The sequence below is a fragment of the Enoplosus armatus genome, chromosome 11 (genome assembly GCF_043641665.1).
Source record: "Enoplosus armatus isolate fEnoArm2 chromosome 11, fEnoArm2.hap1, whole genome shotgun sequence".
Taxonomy (NCBI): domain Eukaryota; kingdom Metazoa; phylum Chordata; class Actinopteri; order Centrarchiformes; family Enoplosidae; genus Enoplosus; species Enoplosus armatus.
In genome coordinates this window covers 15,792,830-15,814,092 of record NC_092190.1, presented here as the reverse complement: position 1 = coordinate 15,814,092, position 21,263 = coordinate 15,792,830, and the positions used below count along the sequence as shown (strand labels likewise).

Below are 21,263 nucleotides of genomic sequence, written 5' to 3'. Positions count from 1 at the left end.
GCACTTCATCAGTCTTCATTAATATTGAAGAAGTTTGCTGAGGATCAGGGGGCCAACGTAATCTGCACTCGTCTAACAGTGCATCAACAATTAGGAAGCTGGGGAGGGCACCAGTGGTGCCTGAGGGACAAATATGCCAGTCAAGAAAAAGTATGAAGAAAGATGTCAGAAGACGGGGATGGAGTTCAGGAATAGATGCTGCTTTCAAATGCTGTGGGAAATAGTATGTGAAGGCAACTTCATATCTAACTTTTGACCTACAGTAAGCTGCATATGAACGGCCCATCAAGTGGTAATGGAATAGATAGCAATACTAATAGTACTGGAAGACACTGTTTAAACATTCAGTTTTTTTTTGTTTTTTTTAACTTTATATTACTTTAACTTTTCATGCATGCACACCAATAAGACTAAATCAATCAACCCTTCGATAAATGTTTTAAATTATCAATGAATCAAAGTATAAATAGGTGTAGCAACTTTACTTTACACTTATAACACAACAAAACTACACTTGATGTAATGACTTGAATCAACACACCATTAAACATAGTCCATCTGTTGCTAATCTATAATGTAGTATTGTAATTTACTGGCGTTGCTTTTATTGTGTCCAACACTTTATAATCATCCTCTGTCATAATCATGACTTGTATTCTTTTATCATCCCCGTACACATAACTTGTAACTCTGATATATTTCTGACAGGCACCTGAAGGCAGCATAATGTTAATTTGTTAGGTCGACTCAGTCACAATTTATGAAGCAGCAATCAGTCTGTCACTGTGAGTGCACAGCTTACGGTTTGAAAAGGAGAGTATATCAAAATAAAACTGGTGAACGAAAAAAGATGAACTGATGATTCGTCACGAATTTATGACCCTGCCACACACATGCACACATGAAGCCAATACAAGTGCCGACTGGTCACTCCACAGCAGGGTTTTCAGATGGTTGTTGCCCATGGACCCAGATGGTCAGTCCACCTCCTCTGGCAAGGCAAACCTAAGCTTTACCAAGTGAGCTATAAACTTAAAGTGGTGCAGCAGTTAGGTTCATAGACTGTTGCTATTTGCTCCCTGCAGTTTTTCGGGCTTACCAACCAACAGAGACTTTGCTGCAACTACAAGCCTCTAGCAGTGTCTCAGTGAGTAAAATACAACTTTGGCTACATCCTCTGTGTCAGAATTGGGTTCTTAATCCTCCTTCAAGAGAAAGAAATTTTCTTTCTCTATATTTTCATCAGAATGTCCTCCTTTGTATAACCTTCAGCTTGCTAACATGGATGAACTTGCTGTAAACCTTGTTGCATAATACGACAGCTCTCACTCACTCTACAAGAAAGTGCTTTCTCTGTTTGTACCTTACAGAATAGAAAACAGCTCAGGTCCAACCTACAGTACGGCACTCTAACCTTCCCTTGGCCCCAAATGCTAATTACATAATAATTGTATTGCCTGTGTCATGCGAGGAAGTGATTCCCTTTTGCAAAACGGTTGATCACCCCCCAATCCCTATTAACCCATAATTGTCCCCTTCACTCTAAAGCGAAGCAGGGTCAAGACGACTGGGACTGAATGTGTAGAGAGGAAGGAAACTACATTTACTCTGAGCTTTTCTTTCCTGTGCCATAGAAAAATACTGATTTGTTGGCATGTAGATATTAACCTTGTAAAAACAGGGTTTTCTTTAAATAACCAGACCTTTTCCATCTGGTAAGCATAGGGTCAAGTGAACAATTCACACAAGTGTCATTCAGGGCCACATTAACAGACCACCACCCTCACCCTTTCCTACGAGGTCCTTTTAGTACATATGTGTTTGAGCAAGTGATGAATATGTTGCGTGGAAGAACAACATAAAAGGAAAGAAAGTATTCTTATCTTAAAAGGTGCATCTGTAACACAAGATCTGAATATACAACGTGTGTTGTCCAGGTCTTAATAACCGAATAACACAAGACCTGCTGGAAATATGAAATGTTTCCATTTGTAAATAGTAATTCCATGATTTATTTGCAACGACAGGGAGAGAGGTGGGGAGTCAGTGAATTGCCGCTGGGCTGGGTAAGTAATCTGATCACCACATTAATATTGAGATGAAAATTACATGTTTACTAATAGCTGCAATGGCAAGACAAACAATTCAGTCTGACTGTGTGGCTGTGGGTTTCTACTGAGACCGGGAAGAGGGGACGAGAGGGAAAAATTAATATTTCATAATCACAGATTCATTTATGAGCGCATGCAAGAAAGTGACATGAGGGAAAAGAGAGACGGCAAAGTGTGTGTGTGTGTGTGTTTGCTTTCCTCTGCGTCCCATTCAGAAAAAGAAAATGTCACACTTGAATATGAATATGTTCTGCTTATAATATGAGAGAGAGATTCAAAGGAGAGTATGGATTTAGGAGTGATTTAAACACTGCGTGTGGTTAAAGCTCACTGTTGGGCTGTTGGTTTGAATGTGCATAGATGAGAGTGGGGAGAAAGCCTCAGTGCTGAAAGTTATTAATCTCGGTGTGAGCGTTGATTCATCTGTCGCGGAGGCAGTTTGGAAGATGGACTCTATTTACTGCTAAAGCTGTTTGAGGGGCTTTGGGAGGCAGCCATCAATCTCTTGGCTATCTTGAAAAGAAGGAGCCAATGCACAGGCATCAGTTTCAATCACCTCCCAGAGACAGGTGGTATGGTAAGCTGCTGCACAAAAGTTTTTTCACTCCTTCCCTTTTTCTCTACCTCAAGGTGAAGTTTGTCCCTCCCTGGGGAACCATGTTATTAATGTGTTTTATCATAAAAATAATAATATCCCCTAAAAATATACTCTGCACCCTGCCCTCTTGCTCCCTTGCTGTTTGGCACCCTGTGTTCCTAATTAGCATCTTCAATTAACTCATGTTAATTGCCAACCATGGAAAGGTGGAGGAACCTGGCAAGTTGGCGCCACAGGGGGCCAGTTTTGTAAATGAGTGGTGGTGTAATGTAGAAGCAGGCAGGTTAAGAGGGGATTGTAGTCAAAAACATCTTTGACCTCAACCTGCAAAGACTTGCTTTTATGTAATATTAGCTTGCACAGATGAGATGTTTTTAAAGGCAAAGTGTGAATGTTGTTTTAAAGTACAAATTGGTTCTGTGTAGTTAAACAACAATCACACTTGGTTTTTGAGCTGCATCTCTCCCCCTTACCATCTTTCTTCATCTGAGTCAATGGGGCCTATTACCTCTACAGGGGTCTAATGGTAGCACATTACCATCCATTACTCCCTTTGGTTTTGTTTTGCGTCACAGGGGTTGTTGTCAGTATTGTTCTGCACTAGAACACTTAATGACTCTGTTTTATTTTGCTGCTTTGATCAATCTTGATTTTTTTGGGGTCCATACAAACTAAATACACAAGAGAGGACGAGCTACCCTATTACTTTTACCTGATGTAAACAAATCATTTTGCCACAATAACTTTAAATGATTGCTATAAGGAGCAAAATATGAAAACACAGCTTGCCTCGTTGGGGGACTGCCTTCTCTGCAAAGCCTCTGTAGCCCAGTTCATTCGCACAGCAATACTGGCCCATTAATACAGTCAGCACTTTAGCGTAACACCAGGGGAGCTCCCCATTCCCCCAGACGGCCTGGAATCAATTGGAGTTGGATGGCATTAGCGGTGCAGACTGCAGCCAGAATGGTCTGAGTGGTGTTCTTGAGAAGTGGAAGGCCGACAAAGGTCAACAGTAACAGCTGATTTCACCAAAAAAAAAAAAAAAAACAGGCTGTTTTTTTTTCTCCCTCCTGCAAATCTCACTACAGTAACTTCTCTTGCCTCCTTCTGGCCTCTCATTACCACACTATTACTGCTCGGGCCCCCGAAGGCCTGGGGGCCTGTCGTCACCTGATACTGTTTTTGTGTGTGTATGCATGTGTCCATCAAACCAAAATGGACATAAGCATTCATGTAAGCAATTCCACCTTAACTCCCTGTACTTCTTCAGCATCAGAGCACAACATTCACTTCAGCCTCCTCATATTCATTTACTACATTCCACTATTACCTATTGATACTGTTACCACGTGTCCTACCTCTGTTAGACAGCCTGAATCAGTCGGCTCACATGCTCATGATTTAAATACATTGCTCATGAATGAATGTTTTCTAAAAGGTAGATTTCAGTGAATGTTCAGAGCCATAGCGCTTTTCCTTCTCTGTCTGTGAGTCACATTTAATCAAAAAGGAGATTAGCCAGATCAAGTTATTTGGGTTTTTTGATTATTCTATGCCTCAGACCACAATGGTGAGAGCGTACAATCAGTTAGACACTCCGAGACGAGAGGAAGTCTGATTGCCCCCTGATTAGAACAGCTTCCCTCGCTGCTTATCATTGGCTATGTAGACACTAATCTGAGTGTTGATTGGTTGAAAAAGGATGTGAGCACAGGGCACTCTCTGGGCAACAAGGTCAAATGAGGAAACGGTGATGACAAAATTCACATTCTGAGCTTTTTACTCAGATTTAGACAATTTCTTGTACAAACGATGCGAGATGTGGGTGTTTGGATGGTTATTCTTGTGTACTGAAAACTAGAGACATTGTAGAAATGTCTGTAATTATCATTATCTGTGATAATAAATATGTGAAACCCTGAAATGTTTGTTTGCCTGCTATTCTGACACAAACAGGCTAGCAACTTTCAAACTATTCCAAACAATTTAGGCATATGTCAGGTTGTCCAAACAAAGCATGGATGTGTGGAGGGGTTACCTTTTTACCTGCATGGATTTGATTGTACCACTTTGTAAAAGAAAAATGAATAATGGCTCTCACTAGGGATGTCAATTAGCATCCTTAATAATCCAGATATATGTATAATCTGTCTACTTGATGCACACCAAGCCAGAAGGGATAACTTTACATTTGTTTGTGTAAGCTGACATCGTCACCGGCTGTGGCCCCATCCAATCACCAGCCTGACAGTGATATCTGGGTCAAAATCACTGTAGTTACACGTTGTTTTTTAAAAGAATCAAGCACATTAAATCACCTTTGGAAAGCTGCAAGTTCAGAAGTTTGAGCATATACATACAAATACGATCTGTCTACTGTGTCATTTTGTTTAGCCCTTACTCTGAGGAAGGTGAGGTCCCGACTGCGGTCGATGCTTGTGATCTCAAGGTTGCCCATTACGACTTCGCAGTTCTCGTAGTATTTCCTCAGGGTGCGGTACTGCTGCTCCAGGTCCGACAGTGTGCTCAGCTTGTTCTCTGTACCAGCACATACTAGAAAAATGAGAGGCAGGGACAGAGGGAAAAGACATTGTTAAATACAGCTATATTAGATATTGAGTTTGGTTTGGAAAGCAATCACACAGACAGGGTCCGACTTTGTTTTCCAATAGTTTTGACTGAGAAAACAGTTTGAGCATTGGCCATAAACACTACAGTACTTGTCATCTTGATAAGATTTTCCTGTGATTTGAATGTAGTCATATTTCATATGCACAAAAACACCTTGTGTATTTGTTTGCCAGACTTGTGGTACAAAAAAAACATTCAGAGACTATGTAATGTAAACATGAGCCAGTGAGCTGCAGCACCTGCTCAGCTGGCCTGGACTGGTGAGACTAGGAAGTCACTGGACCCCACCTCACATCACCCCTTGGGGCCCACAGGGAACACGGAAGCTCTTTAGCAACTAGCTGGGCTGCTCACTTCACAAGTAATTAAACAGACCCATTTCCACACATCACACACCTTGGACCCCCCCCATGACGACACAAACCATCTGCCCAATCAGCTGTTGCTGCCCACTCACTAGCATGAAAACACACACACACACGCATATGAATACATAGATCCAGACTAAGAGAAAAAGCACATAAACCTCAAGTCTGTGTCTTGAGTCTGTGTGGAATCAGACAGCTTTGTGTACAAAACAACAAACAACAAACAATCCCCTGCAACTTTTGCAGTCATTTCTTACAGAGATTTTGTGGCAGCTACATTCACAGCATTACGTGACCTCACTGTTTGTATCAAAGCATATTTCGGAAAGCTGCTGAACGGCGGCATTCAGTCTTTTGAAGCATTATTTTGAAGCATTTAGTTTCATTTGCATTTCCATGGTGGTGTGGTTTCTCCGACCTGCACCCTCTTGATGACAGAGGAGCCATCAGTGTGACGGAGGGGTGACGGGTCCTACCCTGGGTCTTGTCACACTGTCACCCATGAGCTGTTACCTTTCTCTCCGAACACCTCCACCCTGAAAGATCTTCTCTGACGCTTTGCATTTTAATTCAAGATCCCTTACACACCCTATTATACAACATAATGTGCGGTCCTTTTTAAAGCATATATCCCCCTGAATTCAACTTGAACGTTTGCACCCTACCCTCTTGGCTAGCAATAAACTAGGCCAAACTCATTTACCCTTTTTCTCCACAAAGGGACTCTGTGGCAAAATCTTTCAATTCTATTTCCTATTTACTCCCCATCATTACACCACAGATACATATGGGAAAAAGAGGATTCAGCCTCAGGGTTGTAAGACAAATGGGATTGTGTTAAAACACTTCCACATCTAAGCAGATATTAGATAAGTGGAACTATTCCAATGGGACCTGGACAATACCCGTACGAGCTGATGGTGATTAGCTAGGTTGCACATAGCATAACGTGCTGCTCAGGAATGATATATGGCAGACCTGGGTGTTTTCAATAACAGTTAGCGTGGGCTTGAGGGGAGCGGGGCGGAGGGTAGGGGGGGTCATAAAGTGAGGATAGGTGTAATAAACTGTTATTGCACCCTTGGGGCAGGGCGCTGAGATCAGAGGAAAGATGCATTGTGGCATGTGATGTCTAGTGAAATTTACTTTTTTATACCCATTTGCTTCCTCAAGCATGCCTTCAGTAAGCCTGCTGACTTTTGAAACCTGTCTGGAGCTACTTGAAGTGTATATGTTTTTTTTATTTATTTATTCATTTTTCCCCCATGTGTGATTTCTAATGAAACACTACGAAATCCTATAGCTCTACATGAGCCTGAGATGGTGCTGACTGCCAAGTGAACCACAACAAAACCATCTGTGCTGTGCAGAGCGCATATAGAGGAAGTGTGAACTGTCTGCACGTGTGTGCATGAATGTGGGCAAGCTGTAAATAATAGACACAAGGATGTATTTTCCCCCCTCTCACTGTATGATCGAATCCATTTGTCTCCATGCTCAACGTGTTACATCTGAGCCTGTATATCACAGTAGAGGTTGTATAAAACACAGTCTCTGGTCTTTATATTGTTGCGTCCTGCCTACCTAGGAGGACATGCTACAAGACACTGAGTCATTGACTGTTTAACATACTGCCTATGATGCAGGAATTGACTGCTAGAACAGATGAATCTTCATATTGTTTAAAACGTACGGCTGTTCTATAAAAGGGAATCCATCTTATCTGTTTGATGGATTTCACTCCCAGGCACACTTAAAGCAGGGAATGCCAATGAGATTCAATGTCTCTGTTCCATATATATAGTATATTTGCCCGTGTGAGTAAATTGATTTAATTTGTTTGCAGGGAATTCCATCTCAGAAGTGATGGATTAAGGCAATGAATCATAATAATTCAGGATTTTCCAATATATGTAATTAATGAGAAGATTATGAGCCAATGGGTGGGAATGCATATCTGGCTCAATTTATATGATCTAGAAGGGAATTCATAGGTTTTCTTTCTGCAATGCTATGAGATAGCCAACGAGTTTGTGAATAGCCTTGTTTATGTTCTCATGAGTTTTTAAATCATATTGGAGTATGGATAAGACAAACATACTTATCATAAACCAAAGGTTTGTAGGCACCAAATATCAAAAGTGACAAGGTAATAACATATATAGATAGATGGACGGACAGACAGAAGTGGTGCCCTTGTAAGTTTGAAGTCCACCTGTATGTGAGTGGAGGTGGAGATGAGAATGAAGAGAGACACTCTCTATTCTCCATCCATCTATCTTTCTCTCACAAATCAGTCACAAACTATGTGTCTCCAACAGACAACCACCAGAATGCATCCATCAGTGTCTCTGACACAATCACTGTGTCAGCTATAGAAGGAATGCAAACAGTGAGTTCTTTATAGAAAAACACGTTTTTTTTTTTTAATGTTTGCAAAGTGACCAAAATGCCCCAGAGCCACATTTTCATTAATTTAATTTCATGGATTACATAGGCACTGCATTGCTGTGGTTTCTGCTCCTTGCCCAATTCATTTCATAGGTAGTGCACACAACAGCTTCATCAATAGTGCCTTGTGCAATTATTGAATGCCTATAAAGCTGGCGAATCTCTGAGGTTTATAGGTTCCTGCCAGGGAAGCCAGCAAAAGGTCATCCCAATAGCCAGTAACTGACTGAATTAAATAAAGCTGCAAATGTCACTTCCATAAGAAAACACTGTCAATAGCTGAGCTTGGCTAACGTGCCTTGAATAAACAGGAGGACCTTGTAGAAGTTGCACTCAAACACTGGGGATAGGACAAAAATACTACATTTTCTGTCAGGCACACCGAATAAAAAATGCCACATCTGAGGTCAGAGCTGTCCTTTGTCGCTAATGTCCCCCAGATGAGCATTGCTGGCTAAGTATGAGTTACAAGCCACTGCTTCTGATGGTAATCATGGCGCAGATTATTGTCCATCTGCTGAGCGGCTTAATAAGCATCAGAAACAATAACTAGATGAGTGTTCGTGATCACGGCACAGTCCAGTGACGCTAACCTCTCGCTGCCCTCCGAGCTCTGGTCACCTACCAACAATGCTGTCGCTGTCTCCATATGGTCTGCCATAAATTAGCATTCATGTCCTCGCTGGTGCACACAGCCCCACCACCTTGTGGGAGTTTTCCACAGAGGGTAGCCTGCAGACTAATGAGTGGTCCATGGGTATGATCAGTACATTTACTGTATTGTTCAGTCTCAAGGTCCTCATTAGCCCCTTTTCCCGCAGTAGGTAGCCTCTGATGAACAGACTTGACAGACCTGCCCAGCGCCACCAGCAGACAGACAAGACAAGCCACTTGTGGGTAAAGTCCTAGGGTTAAAACCTATAGATTATACTATGGCAGATGCCAAAATAGAGCTAAAAAATAGTGAGAGTAAATATCCATCTTACATTTGTCAGGTGGCCAGAAATGCAACTCCAAATGAATGCTAATGTTGCTCCATGCCTGCTGTATGTCTAAATAGCAATTGTTTGCTAACTTGCTAGCCATGGCAACTTTACAAGGTGATAGTATGCAAGTGCTGTGTGTATGTTTTCGAGGTCCTCTACCCCAAAAGTAAAAGAAATGATAAAACGTGTTAAATAAAGTTAGCTAGCAATAGCAGGTTAACAATATGATCTCAAACCTGCTATCCTTCAAACGTGCTATCAAGCTAACTGTGCAACAAACTGTTCTCATTAGCAGCAGCCGACTCTATTAGAACGAAGGGAAATAAAAGACCAACAAGGGGGTAAAAAAGCATTACCAGATTTTTTCAATTAAAAACGAAATCCTTTAATTGAGCTACATTACATGTCACACACGCACACATCTTTTTATGTATCACTACTGTTTATCAGTCTGTATAGCTATTTAAACTCTCACTCACTGACGTGCTCTCTAATATGTTTGGTGTGTTCAGGGACACTGTAGCTGTAAACGAGAAAGCCTGGTGTTGCAGGAAGAAAAACAGGAGGAGGGAGTGGAAGCATGCAAACAGTAATCAGGCTGACACTGATAATGCACTGCTGTCACCTATGTCTGTGTGTGCATTTGTTGTCAGTGCTGTTTATGGTTACTTTGGTTATTAGAGGAGTAAATTAACGGTCATGTAACACAGTAAAGCATAGAATACATATTCCAAATGACTGATATGATGTCTGTAGAAAATGTCTTATATTGTTGTGGACAACTTTTTATTAATTAATTTATTTCTTTATTTGAACGCAACTTATTCTATAATTCAGTGGTCCAGGGAGTCACCAAGAACACTTTTTTGGGAAAACCTGGAGAACTGGTCAGTCCAATGCCTAAAAAAATATGAAGGCTGTACCCTATCCATTTATTCTCTCCCACCACCTCTCTGTAGGGTTTAAACTTGTCTCCAGACAAGAAAAATCCATCGAAGTCACAGGGGAGTGATTGGCTGACACTGACACACACCTCATTACCCGAAATCCTCTGGCTGCTTCTTCTTGACTGAATGCGCAGCTGACAGTGGGTCTAGTGCAAAGCCGTTATGGCCATAAACTGACCAGTATAAATGTGTGTGAGCGTGTGTCTAAATGTGCACATATGACCCTCAGTTTTGGCTTACCCTCATAACACATGAGTGTATTGACTGAAATACTTTGCAGAAAACAGTTTAGTAAGTACGTTTTACCCCAAACTTTTGTTTGTTTATAATTCTACTGAATTGATTTTAACTCTAAAAAAGTAAATGCACTGTAGCCTAATTTTAAAGCGCTTTGGCTGTTGTCAGGTAGGAGTTTATAAAAAAATTAAAATATTTGCAAAGAATTTTTAAAGATGTTTGCTTTCAATGCAATGTTTAGATAATGGTGTGGGGTGCTGGGATTGCATCTATGTAGTGGTCCTCGTCTACAAAACTGAAACCAGTCAACCAGTCTGTTGTTTGATGTTTTTTTCCCTTCATTATTTAAGACTGTTACGTGGGCTGCCATCCCAACCAGTTGTTAGGTATCATTACAGAAAATACAGTTTCACAGCTGTTATTGATGGAACGGTTTTCAAAGCATTGATTTTGTGTTGTTTATTCATGGAAGATTATAGAGAACTGAGAGGCTTTCAATGACCACATTTAGGAAACCAAGCAATGACTATGAAAGCTGAAAACTTGGTCAGTTGATCAGTAATAATGAACTTCCTCTGGTTGCTTTTTCATGGGACACAGATGGATGTCCAGTGATTTGTTGATATGATGCAAAATGATACAACTTTATTTAGCATGAAGAAGAGAATGCAGTGGACTTAATGGACTGAGAAGCAACGCAATGTCTGTAAAATGTACAGTAAAAGATAGCAGACAGAAGACAGAAGTCAGTACACCTTTAGGTTCCTCCCACTCTGTGATTTTGAAAATCATGATAATGGAATTGAAGAGAGTAGTTCAATAATTGACATAGGACAACAGTGTCTGAGCATGAGTGCATGACCACCACCTGCTGATACCCCACCATTATACCAATTATGCTTCAACCACTGGAGGGCAAAGTGAACCAGGTTAAGTGAGATGCTGACAGTAAGATACACGCAATTCATGGTGCATTTCAAAACTAAATAGCACCAAAAGTACAATTTCCCCCCGGGGATCAATAAAGTATTTCTGAATCTGATTCTGATTCTTATCATTTTCAACAGAGCCCTCACTACCAAGGAAGTGGGTAGAGACTTTCTTTGGTGGAGGATTCGGCTGCTGCTCCAGCAACGATTGAAGCAGCCAATGAAGGACTCTCCAGAGCTGCTCTGGACGGTGCTTTAAGGTTCGCCCACAAACACTATGTGCTGTCGGTGCTTGGTTTTAGAGTGAGTGAGGTGGATGATGATGGAGTCTGTTTGACCTCCTCTATGATGGGACATATGATGCCTCTCGAAAAAGCAGGTGTATGATGAGTTCAGCTTGTTGAGCAGAGAGGAATAGTTGACCCTCTTGCCTGTATCCTCTCCTCTTGATTAAATATCATGCCAGGGAGGCCTCCTGGTTCAGATTGAGATGCCAGCTTGTCCTCTCACTTAGACCTCCCCAGCTGGAGAGGTTTTACAGCTCAGCTCAGCCAACTTCAGCAAGAACCTCACAGCTGACTTTGGTGTGAACACAGTGAGATAAATGGTAGAACAGGGTTACTGGTACATTAGGCTTCGGATCATCTTTACTAAACATGGTTTATCACGACTTTAGGAGCATCAGGAAAGTCACACACAGACTACATGTCTGTGTCAAAAAAGTTACGCCCAACAGATGTGAAGAGTGATTTTCAGTTGGACACGTTACCAAACCTGTTCTTCAGCTGTGTGTGTGTGTGTGTTTGTGTGTGCAGGCACAATATACAGTGGATTAATATGTGTGTCTGTGCACGTATCTGCACATGCGCATTCAAGGCTATACATGTGATAACTGTACTTCATGGCAAAACCACCTGACATCCCTGTAGCTTTGGGCAGAGTTTCCAATCACAGACAGTTTTAAGTTTTCCCGGGAGGCTTTGCTTTTGCAGTCTACAGTCTCAGAAACTTCTTGCTAACACAAGATGGAGTGAAATGTATGCTCTTTATATGCTAATAGTAGAAACAGTGAACCCCTGAGGTGGTTCGTGTCCCAGTAGTCTGCTAAAGAGAGACGGTAGATAGGCTGAGCATAGGGGTCAAATGAACAGCTCACATCTTAAATTGGTGCGCATGTGTGTGACAGTGCTGGGTGTGTGTGAAAGGGAGAGAACACTTACTGCATGTGTGTCTGTGCGCTGGCCTTGAGATTTTTCGTTTCCAGCAACATGCTGACGAAGTTGACCGGACCTCAGGGGGTGATCAGTAAAACACACACACACACACGATGCTGCTATTTAGATATTAAATTAGTTTTATTAAGATTTCGACTCAGACAGTCGCCCACATAAATCATGGGACAACAGGACTTAACAACACCTCCACTGTGTGCCTTACATTTACAGAAGGCTAAGAACGAAAACGGAAAGAACAAACTAACTAAACACACAAACAAACACGCTAACTATAAAAATGAAAGCATCGACATTTTGTTCAAATGCTTATAAACGATCTACGTTTCTGTTATCCTGACAAGTGACCACTTGTGTTCGTGTGAAACACTGTTATCTCTGAGAAGCAAAGGCAACAGTGGCCAAAACCTCTTTGGGAGGAGGCCAGAGTGGATGGCTGACTTATGACACGAGAGATCATGATTGGCATTCAATCTCCAACCAGCAGTCAACATTGGTTTCTTTTAATCATGACCACCATTTAAGATTATGATGCAGATAATCTTACATCAGTGCTACTGCATTAGTGCTATTATGTCCCAGAATGACAAAAAATTCTCACTTCTTGGTGAAAACCAATGATGACAATTATTTTGAGAAGCAAAAACAATCCAACATGTGACCAAATCTGATGGGTGGCACACAATGTAAAACACAGTGTTCGACCCAGAGGCCAGCACTCTCACAAATTGTGTCATCTCTTTGCAGAAACTACACAGAAATTGATACTGTACAATCTCACTGAAGCTAAAATATTACATGCACAACCTTTAACATCTGGCTCTACCTTTGTCACCTCTCATCATTTTGACCCTTATTCTTCCATCCCCCCTCAATTTGGATCTTTTTCATTTCAGATTTTGTGCACGACATCCTCTCAACCATTCTCAATATAGTATGAATCACAATCAGTTCAGCGGATCAGATATTTACCAATGGTGAATGTGAAAATAGCCTCATGATGTTATACAGTATATAAAAGATATTATGTATTCTACAGCTGTGCCCCTTGGCCGCTATTTGTCTTCATAAAGCATCAAAAGGTGACTGACGAAGGGGCTGATAGTTGTGTAAAAAGGTGATGTGTTGTTTAAACACAAGTTACTGTATCCAGGAAAAGTCAAGCACTTCCCTACAACACCTTACTGCACTTTCATACAGATTGTCACATTCACAGCACAAGCTTCTACTGTTGGTCACTGAGCAGCTACACTGGAGCAGTTGTGTTAAGCACAACGCTGAAAGGCTCCTCAAGGGTAGTTGGAGAGGAGTGGGAGAGTGTAACTATCATACTTTCCTCGCAAACCAAGTCTGGGGATAGGAACCACTGACCTTCCACTTGCAAACCTGCCTCTCTTGCCTCTGGGCTTCCACCACTTTCTTTTCCCCATTTCCATCGCTTTCTCTCTCTCTGTCCTTCTCAATTCAGGTCCAGGCGTTGGGATCCATCCTTGCCTCCATTCTAAGAGTGAGTGAAATCCTTTCTGATAGTTTTTCTTTTTTACGCTGCATCTGGGACGACACTCTATCAATTAAGGCGGCAGGCCAGTCAAAATATTGCCTTGTATCCTTCATGCCTCCAGCGCATACCGGTTCCCAGCCCTCATGTGTGGTCCTACCCATGAATCTTAATCTTGTACCCAAACAGTTGCCATCAATTATCCTGGCTGCTACTGCTAACTCTTCCCCTGCGTCCCATTTTTCCCCATTAAAAAAGCCTTTTTTCCTCCTTGCTGCGACGGAATTGCCTCGCTCGCTTGCTCGGGAAATGATTTCTCAGCAGGCTTGTGGACCTGGTGCTCTCCACAGGTGGAAGGTAGGAATGGATGCACATGTGTATTTCTGTGTTTATTGTATATGTGCGTGCAAGCGTATGTATTTCTGTGTGTGAGCTGATTGTGCGGTCGGTCTTTATTAATGGTTTATCCCAGTCAATTTCCTTGCAAGAAAATGTTTGGGAGCAGAAGGCTCACCAGGCAGGAGCTCAGCACACGCAAGACAGAAAATAAAATACAAATTTAATTGGACAGGTATATATAAATTACAGCAAATTCAAAGACTAAATGTATCCAGAACCCATTAAATTGTGACTAACTTACTGGGTTATTTGAAAATGTTTAACAGTTCTGGTTAGGCAAAGACACACTGGCATTTAACTCAAAGTTTATGTTTGAGTGTGATGTTTGCATCTTAGCAGTGAGATCCATAGACAACAGTTGGAATTGTTTATCCTGTTAAATGCAGTGATGAATGTAGATTGGCAAAATCTAAAAAACCAAACAGCTCCACCACAAATGCACAGATTTGGTTTAAACCCACAAATGGGACAGAAAACATAGCTTTGCCAAGGACCCCACACCCATCATAATGGTCCCTGAATGTCACTTGACTGCTACTGATAACAACTGTGCACGTAAACATGACTACCTCAGCTTTTCTCTCACAACAGCAACTCAGCCTAGTCTCAAGAAAAAGGGTAGGAAGGTTTGTCACAGTCACACACCAAAACACAAGTGCCTTGTAAGGAGGTGTCAGCATCCCCACATGTTTAAATGCTTAATTTCCCTCGCCCAACAGAAGAAAATATTCAGATGAAGGTCTTCATTCATTTTAACCTTCTGTTGGACTGATCTGAACTTTCAATTAAGTTTTTAATTTTAATGTTTTCTGTCTGAACTAAGCCACGGTTGTCATACTTCAGTCAATGTCAAACATCTCAGAGGTAGCCCTGCTGCCATGAGACAATGAGAAAGATTTTCCCTCATGAAGGAAAAAAAAGAAGAAAATCTGGCTACTAGTGCAAATTCATTATAATCATTTTGTATCTAGAATGCATGTCTTATTCCACAAGTAAGCATCTCAGGGTATCTCTCTTTTCTCAGCCTGTCAGACAGTGACATGATTTGTCATTCAGGAGACTGCATGTTACATACAACAGACATGTCTGAAGCTGTCAGCACGGTAAGATAATTTATTCCATTAAACCATTGGAACACATTGACAAGCAAGGCTGGATGTTTATGTGTGAGACATCAAGATGACAAGATGACACTGCTGGAGGGATTTCATTGTCTGAGTGCTTCACTGTCCCTCATAGCTTTGTAGTCAAAACAGTTTATAATGAGATTTCCGATGGGGTTTACGATGGGATTCTAACTGATTTGTTGTTGTTTTTTGGGGGGTATTTGTATTTAAATAAATACCTTGAATAGTGTAGCATGGCAAACTACCTCGCATTTCTCAGTTAAGGTTTTGCACTATTGGTTTGAACTTCTCTGTGAGATGCATTTCAGCAAATCCAGCTACCTGGAGGCATCGCTTACGGGCAAAGCCTCTGAGAACACAGGAATCCAACTTGTTAAAGGCCCAATAACCCTAAGCACAGAGTTTTGAAGTCCGAATCAGAATCAGAATCAGACATACGTTATTGCTTTAGTGCTCCCATTCAAGAGTAGAAAGCAGCATAAATTTAGAAATAAAAGTATGTACAAAATATAAAAATAAGAAATAGAAATAAAAATATACACATTTACAATATTTAAGTGAAAAATAAAAAGTAAAAAATATATACAACAGCAATGTAAATGTATGTCTATATATATATATATATATATGTATGTATTGCACTAAATGTACACATTTAAGAATAAGTAATAGTGAGGTGGTATATGTAGAGGCAGGTCCAAATTTCCAGTCAGTCTGTTTCTTGAGTTTCGGACATTCAGAGGGAGGAGTTGAACAGTTTGATGGCCTTATTTTGGGTTGGAACTATATTTGCATGCATGCTTTTGTCTATTTATCTAATATATAATATATATATATATATTTATTTATTTTTTAAATTTATTTATTTTTTGTTGTGGCCAAGAATTTCCGAATGAAAAGCTTTCAAGCACAGGTTAGCTATACTTTGGTATTGGTATCAAAAACTCCACAGAGAATGAAAGGTCTTCATGTATATGACATTTTGTGTTTTGTAGCAGTGAGACTAAACGCTTAGCAATACAGAAGTACAGTGTAGACTCTGCAAATGATCTTCCTAAATAGAACCACTCTATTTGAAATTACAATAAGTGGAAATACTCAGTCACATAATGCTGAGGGAGAGGAGCAAAATTAAAGTATTAATAAGTCGTTGATGTGCTCTTGCACTCCTTCAGACCAAGGAAATCCATGGCAATTAGACACATTAACTAAATTATCTTCATAACTGGATTTTCAACAAATTATAAGTATGGTTGCAGTTATGCTGCCGTTGCAGCACTGCGGGCTATATTTAAGAGTTGGTAAAATGTTGTTTCTGCACTTTTTGAAAGCCCCCCCCCCCAATTGACAGCTCCCAGTAGAGTGACAGAAAACAGGGAGAGACAGAGAGAGGCATGCGTGCAACAAAGATCTCTGGACAGATTTTAACTAAAAGGTCTGTGGAATGTGTCTTAAGACTGCTTATGCATCTTAAGACTTATTATGCTTAGAGTTATTGTGCTTTTTTATTGCACCACGCAGAGGAGCTGATTGTGATTCGGCTGTCCTTGTCACCTTGCATTCCTTTTAATTTGCAGCAGGACCACCCTTTTCATCACGCCCCCCAGATCGATTATAATTTGTTTTAAGGCTTAGCGGATGAATGTAAATAGCCAGGCGCTGGCGCTTAAAAAGATATAAGCTAACACACACGCAGGCAGGCCAAGCAATCAGCTGGGAAGCAGATAGTGAATTCAGTGTTGTTGCAATCTATGTTCTTATTAGAGGAGAGCACAAATACATTGTACTACAATATCAGACTCAGCAATAAATTACACAGTGGCAGCAGCGGCAGTGGTCAGGCAAAATGGAGTGTGCCATTGTGTGCGTGCTTACATATATATATGTTGTAGTATACAATATGTGTTTGTAAGTGGATGTTTTAGGCACTGTATTACAACTTGGAGAGGGTGGAGAGATGGCTTACATGTCATATTGTCACTAACTTACATGATATCTGTACCAAACTGAGGCACACGCTGATCTACATTTTTTTTTTTCGGTTCTTAGATCCCCTATTGAATACTACATACATTACATAAGATTAGTGTTGCTGAAGGCTCTTTGGAGGCAGTGACTGGATTTGAAAGTGATGAGGTTAAAACATCCAGTTGTGAAATGTCAAACAGCTGTCTTTGCCCTGTTTTATCTCCTGCTTTGACAACAAACAGTCTCTGTCTGCCTTGTCTAAGTCTGTAGTTGTTCCATTTCCTACTATTATTACCTCTTGCTTTATAATATCGTGTTGACTTCACAACGTGTTTTCTTGGAGGCACTGTGACAAACCATTTTATGAAAGTGTGACTGTTCAACCTTCAAAGCTGATAAGATCACAAATGTTTTCTTCAAGTCCACCTCATTCCCAGCTTTCTTAAAAAAAGAAAAAGTGGCGACTGAGGTGTCCAGCTGTGAATAATAACTATCCTGATCAAAATCTTGTTGAGATTGTTGATTGTTTATAACTTTAAACTGAAATAAATGTCCAAACTCCTGTGAATAAATTATGTACATGGTTATCAGTTTCATAATTAAAGAATTCCTCTAAAAGAGCACTAGCCCATTTAGCCAGCATATGATGGGTTTTTATGCCTGGTCTATTTTGTGGCATATTTTGATTAGCTATTACATAGATACAGGACACCATGTAAACAGAGGATACAGCAGAGTGGAGGGGTGAAAATGATGAATTTTTAGAGTCCTGAAACAACAGGCTCCCTCTGCATAAACTCCATCGTCCAGTGAACTCGAACAAACAGCCCTCTTCTACTCCGTACGTACAAATTTTAATTGTTTGTACAGCTAGCGGGTCGATACATCTTTGTTATAATGTGTACATCTGGGCAGCTCCTAAGTTATTCATTAATTGTGCTCTGGTGGGCCGTTGTGTAATTGTTTTTACCACCACACTGGAAGTGGCTGGCCAAAGGAGCTTAGTATTAATTTTCCCCGGCCACAGCCAAGGGATTAGATGTGCTTTCCCCTGGCAAGGCTGTTTGGCAGCCACACTTATCTGCAGCGACTTACAAGGCTTATTGAACATTAGCATGCAATTATCTTTGATGGTCTAACTTTCCTGCTGGCTGACAAGACCCAATTATTCCCTGTTAGGGTTTTTCTAAGGACACGACATGAATATCAAGGTGCAAGGAAAGCAGAGAAAATAAAAATGTCATCTAGTTGAAATGGACTCTCAATAAAGCTGGTGGCACATTAGAACAGGTTTAAAAACCTGATTGATTTTCAAATGCTTTGCGTCGTTCATCATACACAGCTATGGATTTCTTCGCTGTCGATATGCTCCAACTATATGACTGTTGTGTGCAGGGAGGAGATATCACTAGCAGTGCCAGCTGCCAGAACAGTTTGTGCCACACAAGACCTTCATCAGCATATGAAAACTTTAGAGATGACACCAAATCCACTTTTAGTTTAAATAGCTCAACCATCCTCCTTCCCCAGGCTCATGGTGACTGCATTCAGAAACAACAAGAAGTTTCATCCATTTGCACTCACACTTAAAAAATAAATACAATCAGATATATCAAAGCTATGGGTGCTTATTTTTCAAAATCATCTAGAATTACAAAACAAGTGAAATATAGAGAAAATATTTCCTAGCATGAATTCCACTACTCACTCATAGGACTATTATAACACATTATAATACACGTCATGGAACAATGGGCTTGTGACAGGTTACACACCAGAAAAACACATGGCCTAAGCCATCATATATAGAATCCATACTGTATTTATGATTAGTGCTCAATGTATAATTTAGATTTTTATGATAGCCCCTGAAGGTAGCATAATATTCATTATTTAGGGTGGAGTCTGGCAACAAACAGCCTGGGGCCAGATGTCCACTTTCATGTGCTCAATTTTATTATTCTTTTGATTCATGCTGTTTACATTTTATCCTTTATTGCACTTTATTGGAGTCGGTTTTGGTATAAGTGCTATAAACGAAATCCGCCATCGTAGACTTTTGATGATGATCACTTTGATAACACTGCCAATGATGGTTTATAAGTTTTGGAAAGTGTCAGACACATTTGAGAGTAATAGTCATGAATGAGGGCAGCTGCTCTGGCCTTGTTGGAGAACCTTGCTAATGTGAAATTGTGCAACTTCTTTGCCATTCTTCAGGTCGAATTGATGTGAACATACAGCATATACCACCATGCAGCAAGCTATTATTGGAAATCACTGAATCAGTTCACTTTCCCAGCTTCTGCATCCCTTGTGCTCATCCCAGACTGGTTTCGGAAGCTGCTAATAGTTTTATCAGAGCTGGAGTCAGTTTTCCTTCTCTGTGATTACCTAAGATCCCCCACATGCCTCCAATTAGAGACGACTCTACTCCCCTTTGGATCACTTAATTCCTTTGCACCTCTCCCCCTCCTTGTTTCCCATCCTCTGTCTATCACCCATTTCCTCTTATTGGCTATTGCTCACTGCCCACGTTAAGTCACCTCTCAGTGAGAGTGAGCGAGAGAGATCAATTCCCTCCCTCATCAGCAGTCAATATCAAGAAAGGGAGAGGAGACAACTCTATTGATGATTGAGGAGATGTTGTCACACCTGATATTCTCTTTACATCTGGCTCACCTGGGGCCCTGTGATAACATTGGTATTGATTCTAACTAGCCAGCGCTGGCTAATTCAATAATGGCAGAGATGTAGCTAGAATCAAAGGCAATTACATTTATGTGCTACTTTTACTGCAGCTGTAGACATGCTGGTAATAGGTGATGTTAAAATACCTTAAACTAAGTGATTGATTGGAAAAACTGTGCAAGTGTTTACAACTGCAGTAGCAGGTTTTGGCCAATGCAATGACTTGACTGTATGCCGGCTCATTGAATGCTCACCTGGCATGAGCAAAAAAAAAAAAAAGACCTTCAAAAAATCCTTCATTTACCCTGAGGTATTTCAACATAGCTGTGTGTATGTATGTACACACACACACACACACACACACACACACACACACACACCACATGTAAATTGTTATTTTTCCCTATTCTGTGTTAAGTTGTCATGTCTTCTGTTTATTTCCTTGGCTCTTTCCTGTTTAAACTCCAGCACACTTACACAATCGTTGGTTCTGTATATATGTTTTTGGTTCTCTGCAATCTTTTATAATTTATGAATTGGGAGTATCACCTAAATGCTAAAAGTGTGACTATAGAATGAAAGAAGAAATATGGGCAGACAAGCACAAATGGGACAAATAGGAAGTCAGAAAGAAAGAGAGTGACAAAAACAGGTCCTGAGCCACGGGTACTCTGGATTAGAGTCCGATGAGGTGACTATAATAAAGATCTCAAGGGGAGATTAAACGTGACTCTTAAAATTATTGATTCCTTCAGCAGTATTCCTCATCCCATCCCTTCATCCTCCAGTGGAGGCCAGTCAAAACTGCAGGATCTCTTTCCAGTGTTAGCTGAGGATTTATAGGGGTAATCCTCAGTCTCCTCATTATTCTGAATTTTGTGACATTGAGGACACTGTGGTGGTGTTTTTGATGCACGTCGCTTGTCAATCAAAGTGGCCAAGTTCCAATTAATTGCTGTCCTTCAAATTAATGTAATAGGTAAAATGGAAGAAAGTCAGAGTTTCTACTCATTTTAATTTGCTCTGTGAATCAGAATCAGAATCAGAAATACTTTTTTGATCCCTGGGGGGAAATTATACAATAGAA

At 40.7% G+C, this 21,263-nt stretch overlaps 1 protein-coding gene across 1 annotated transcript in view; it reads right to left on the bottom strand.

The window, feature by feature from the left end:
* LOC139292665 (receptor tyrosine-protein kinase erbB-4-like) overlaps window positions 1-9,501 on the bottom strand; it is a 155,827-nt gene extending 146,326 nt beyond the window's left edge. Inside the window, exons 1-2 of the mRNA XM_070915027.1 lie at window positions 9,429-9,501; window positions 5,114-5,265 (exon numbers count right to left, since the gene is read on the bottom strand). Of these exons, the coding sequence (XP_070771128.1) occupies window positions 5,114-5,265; window positions 9,429-9,501 (225 nt within the window). The remainder of the gene's footprint in view (window positions 1-5,113; window positions 5,266-9,428) is intronic.
* Between the last annotated feature and the right edge of the window lie 11,762 nt (window positions 9,502-21,263).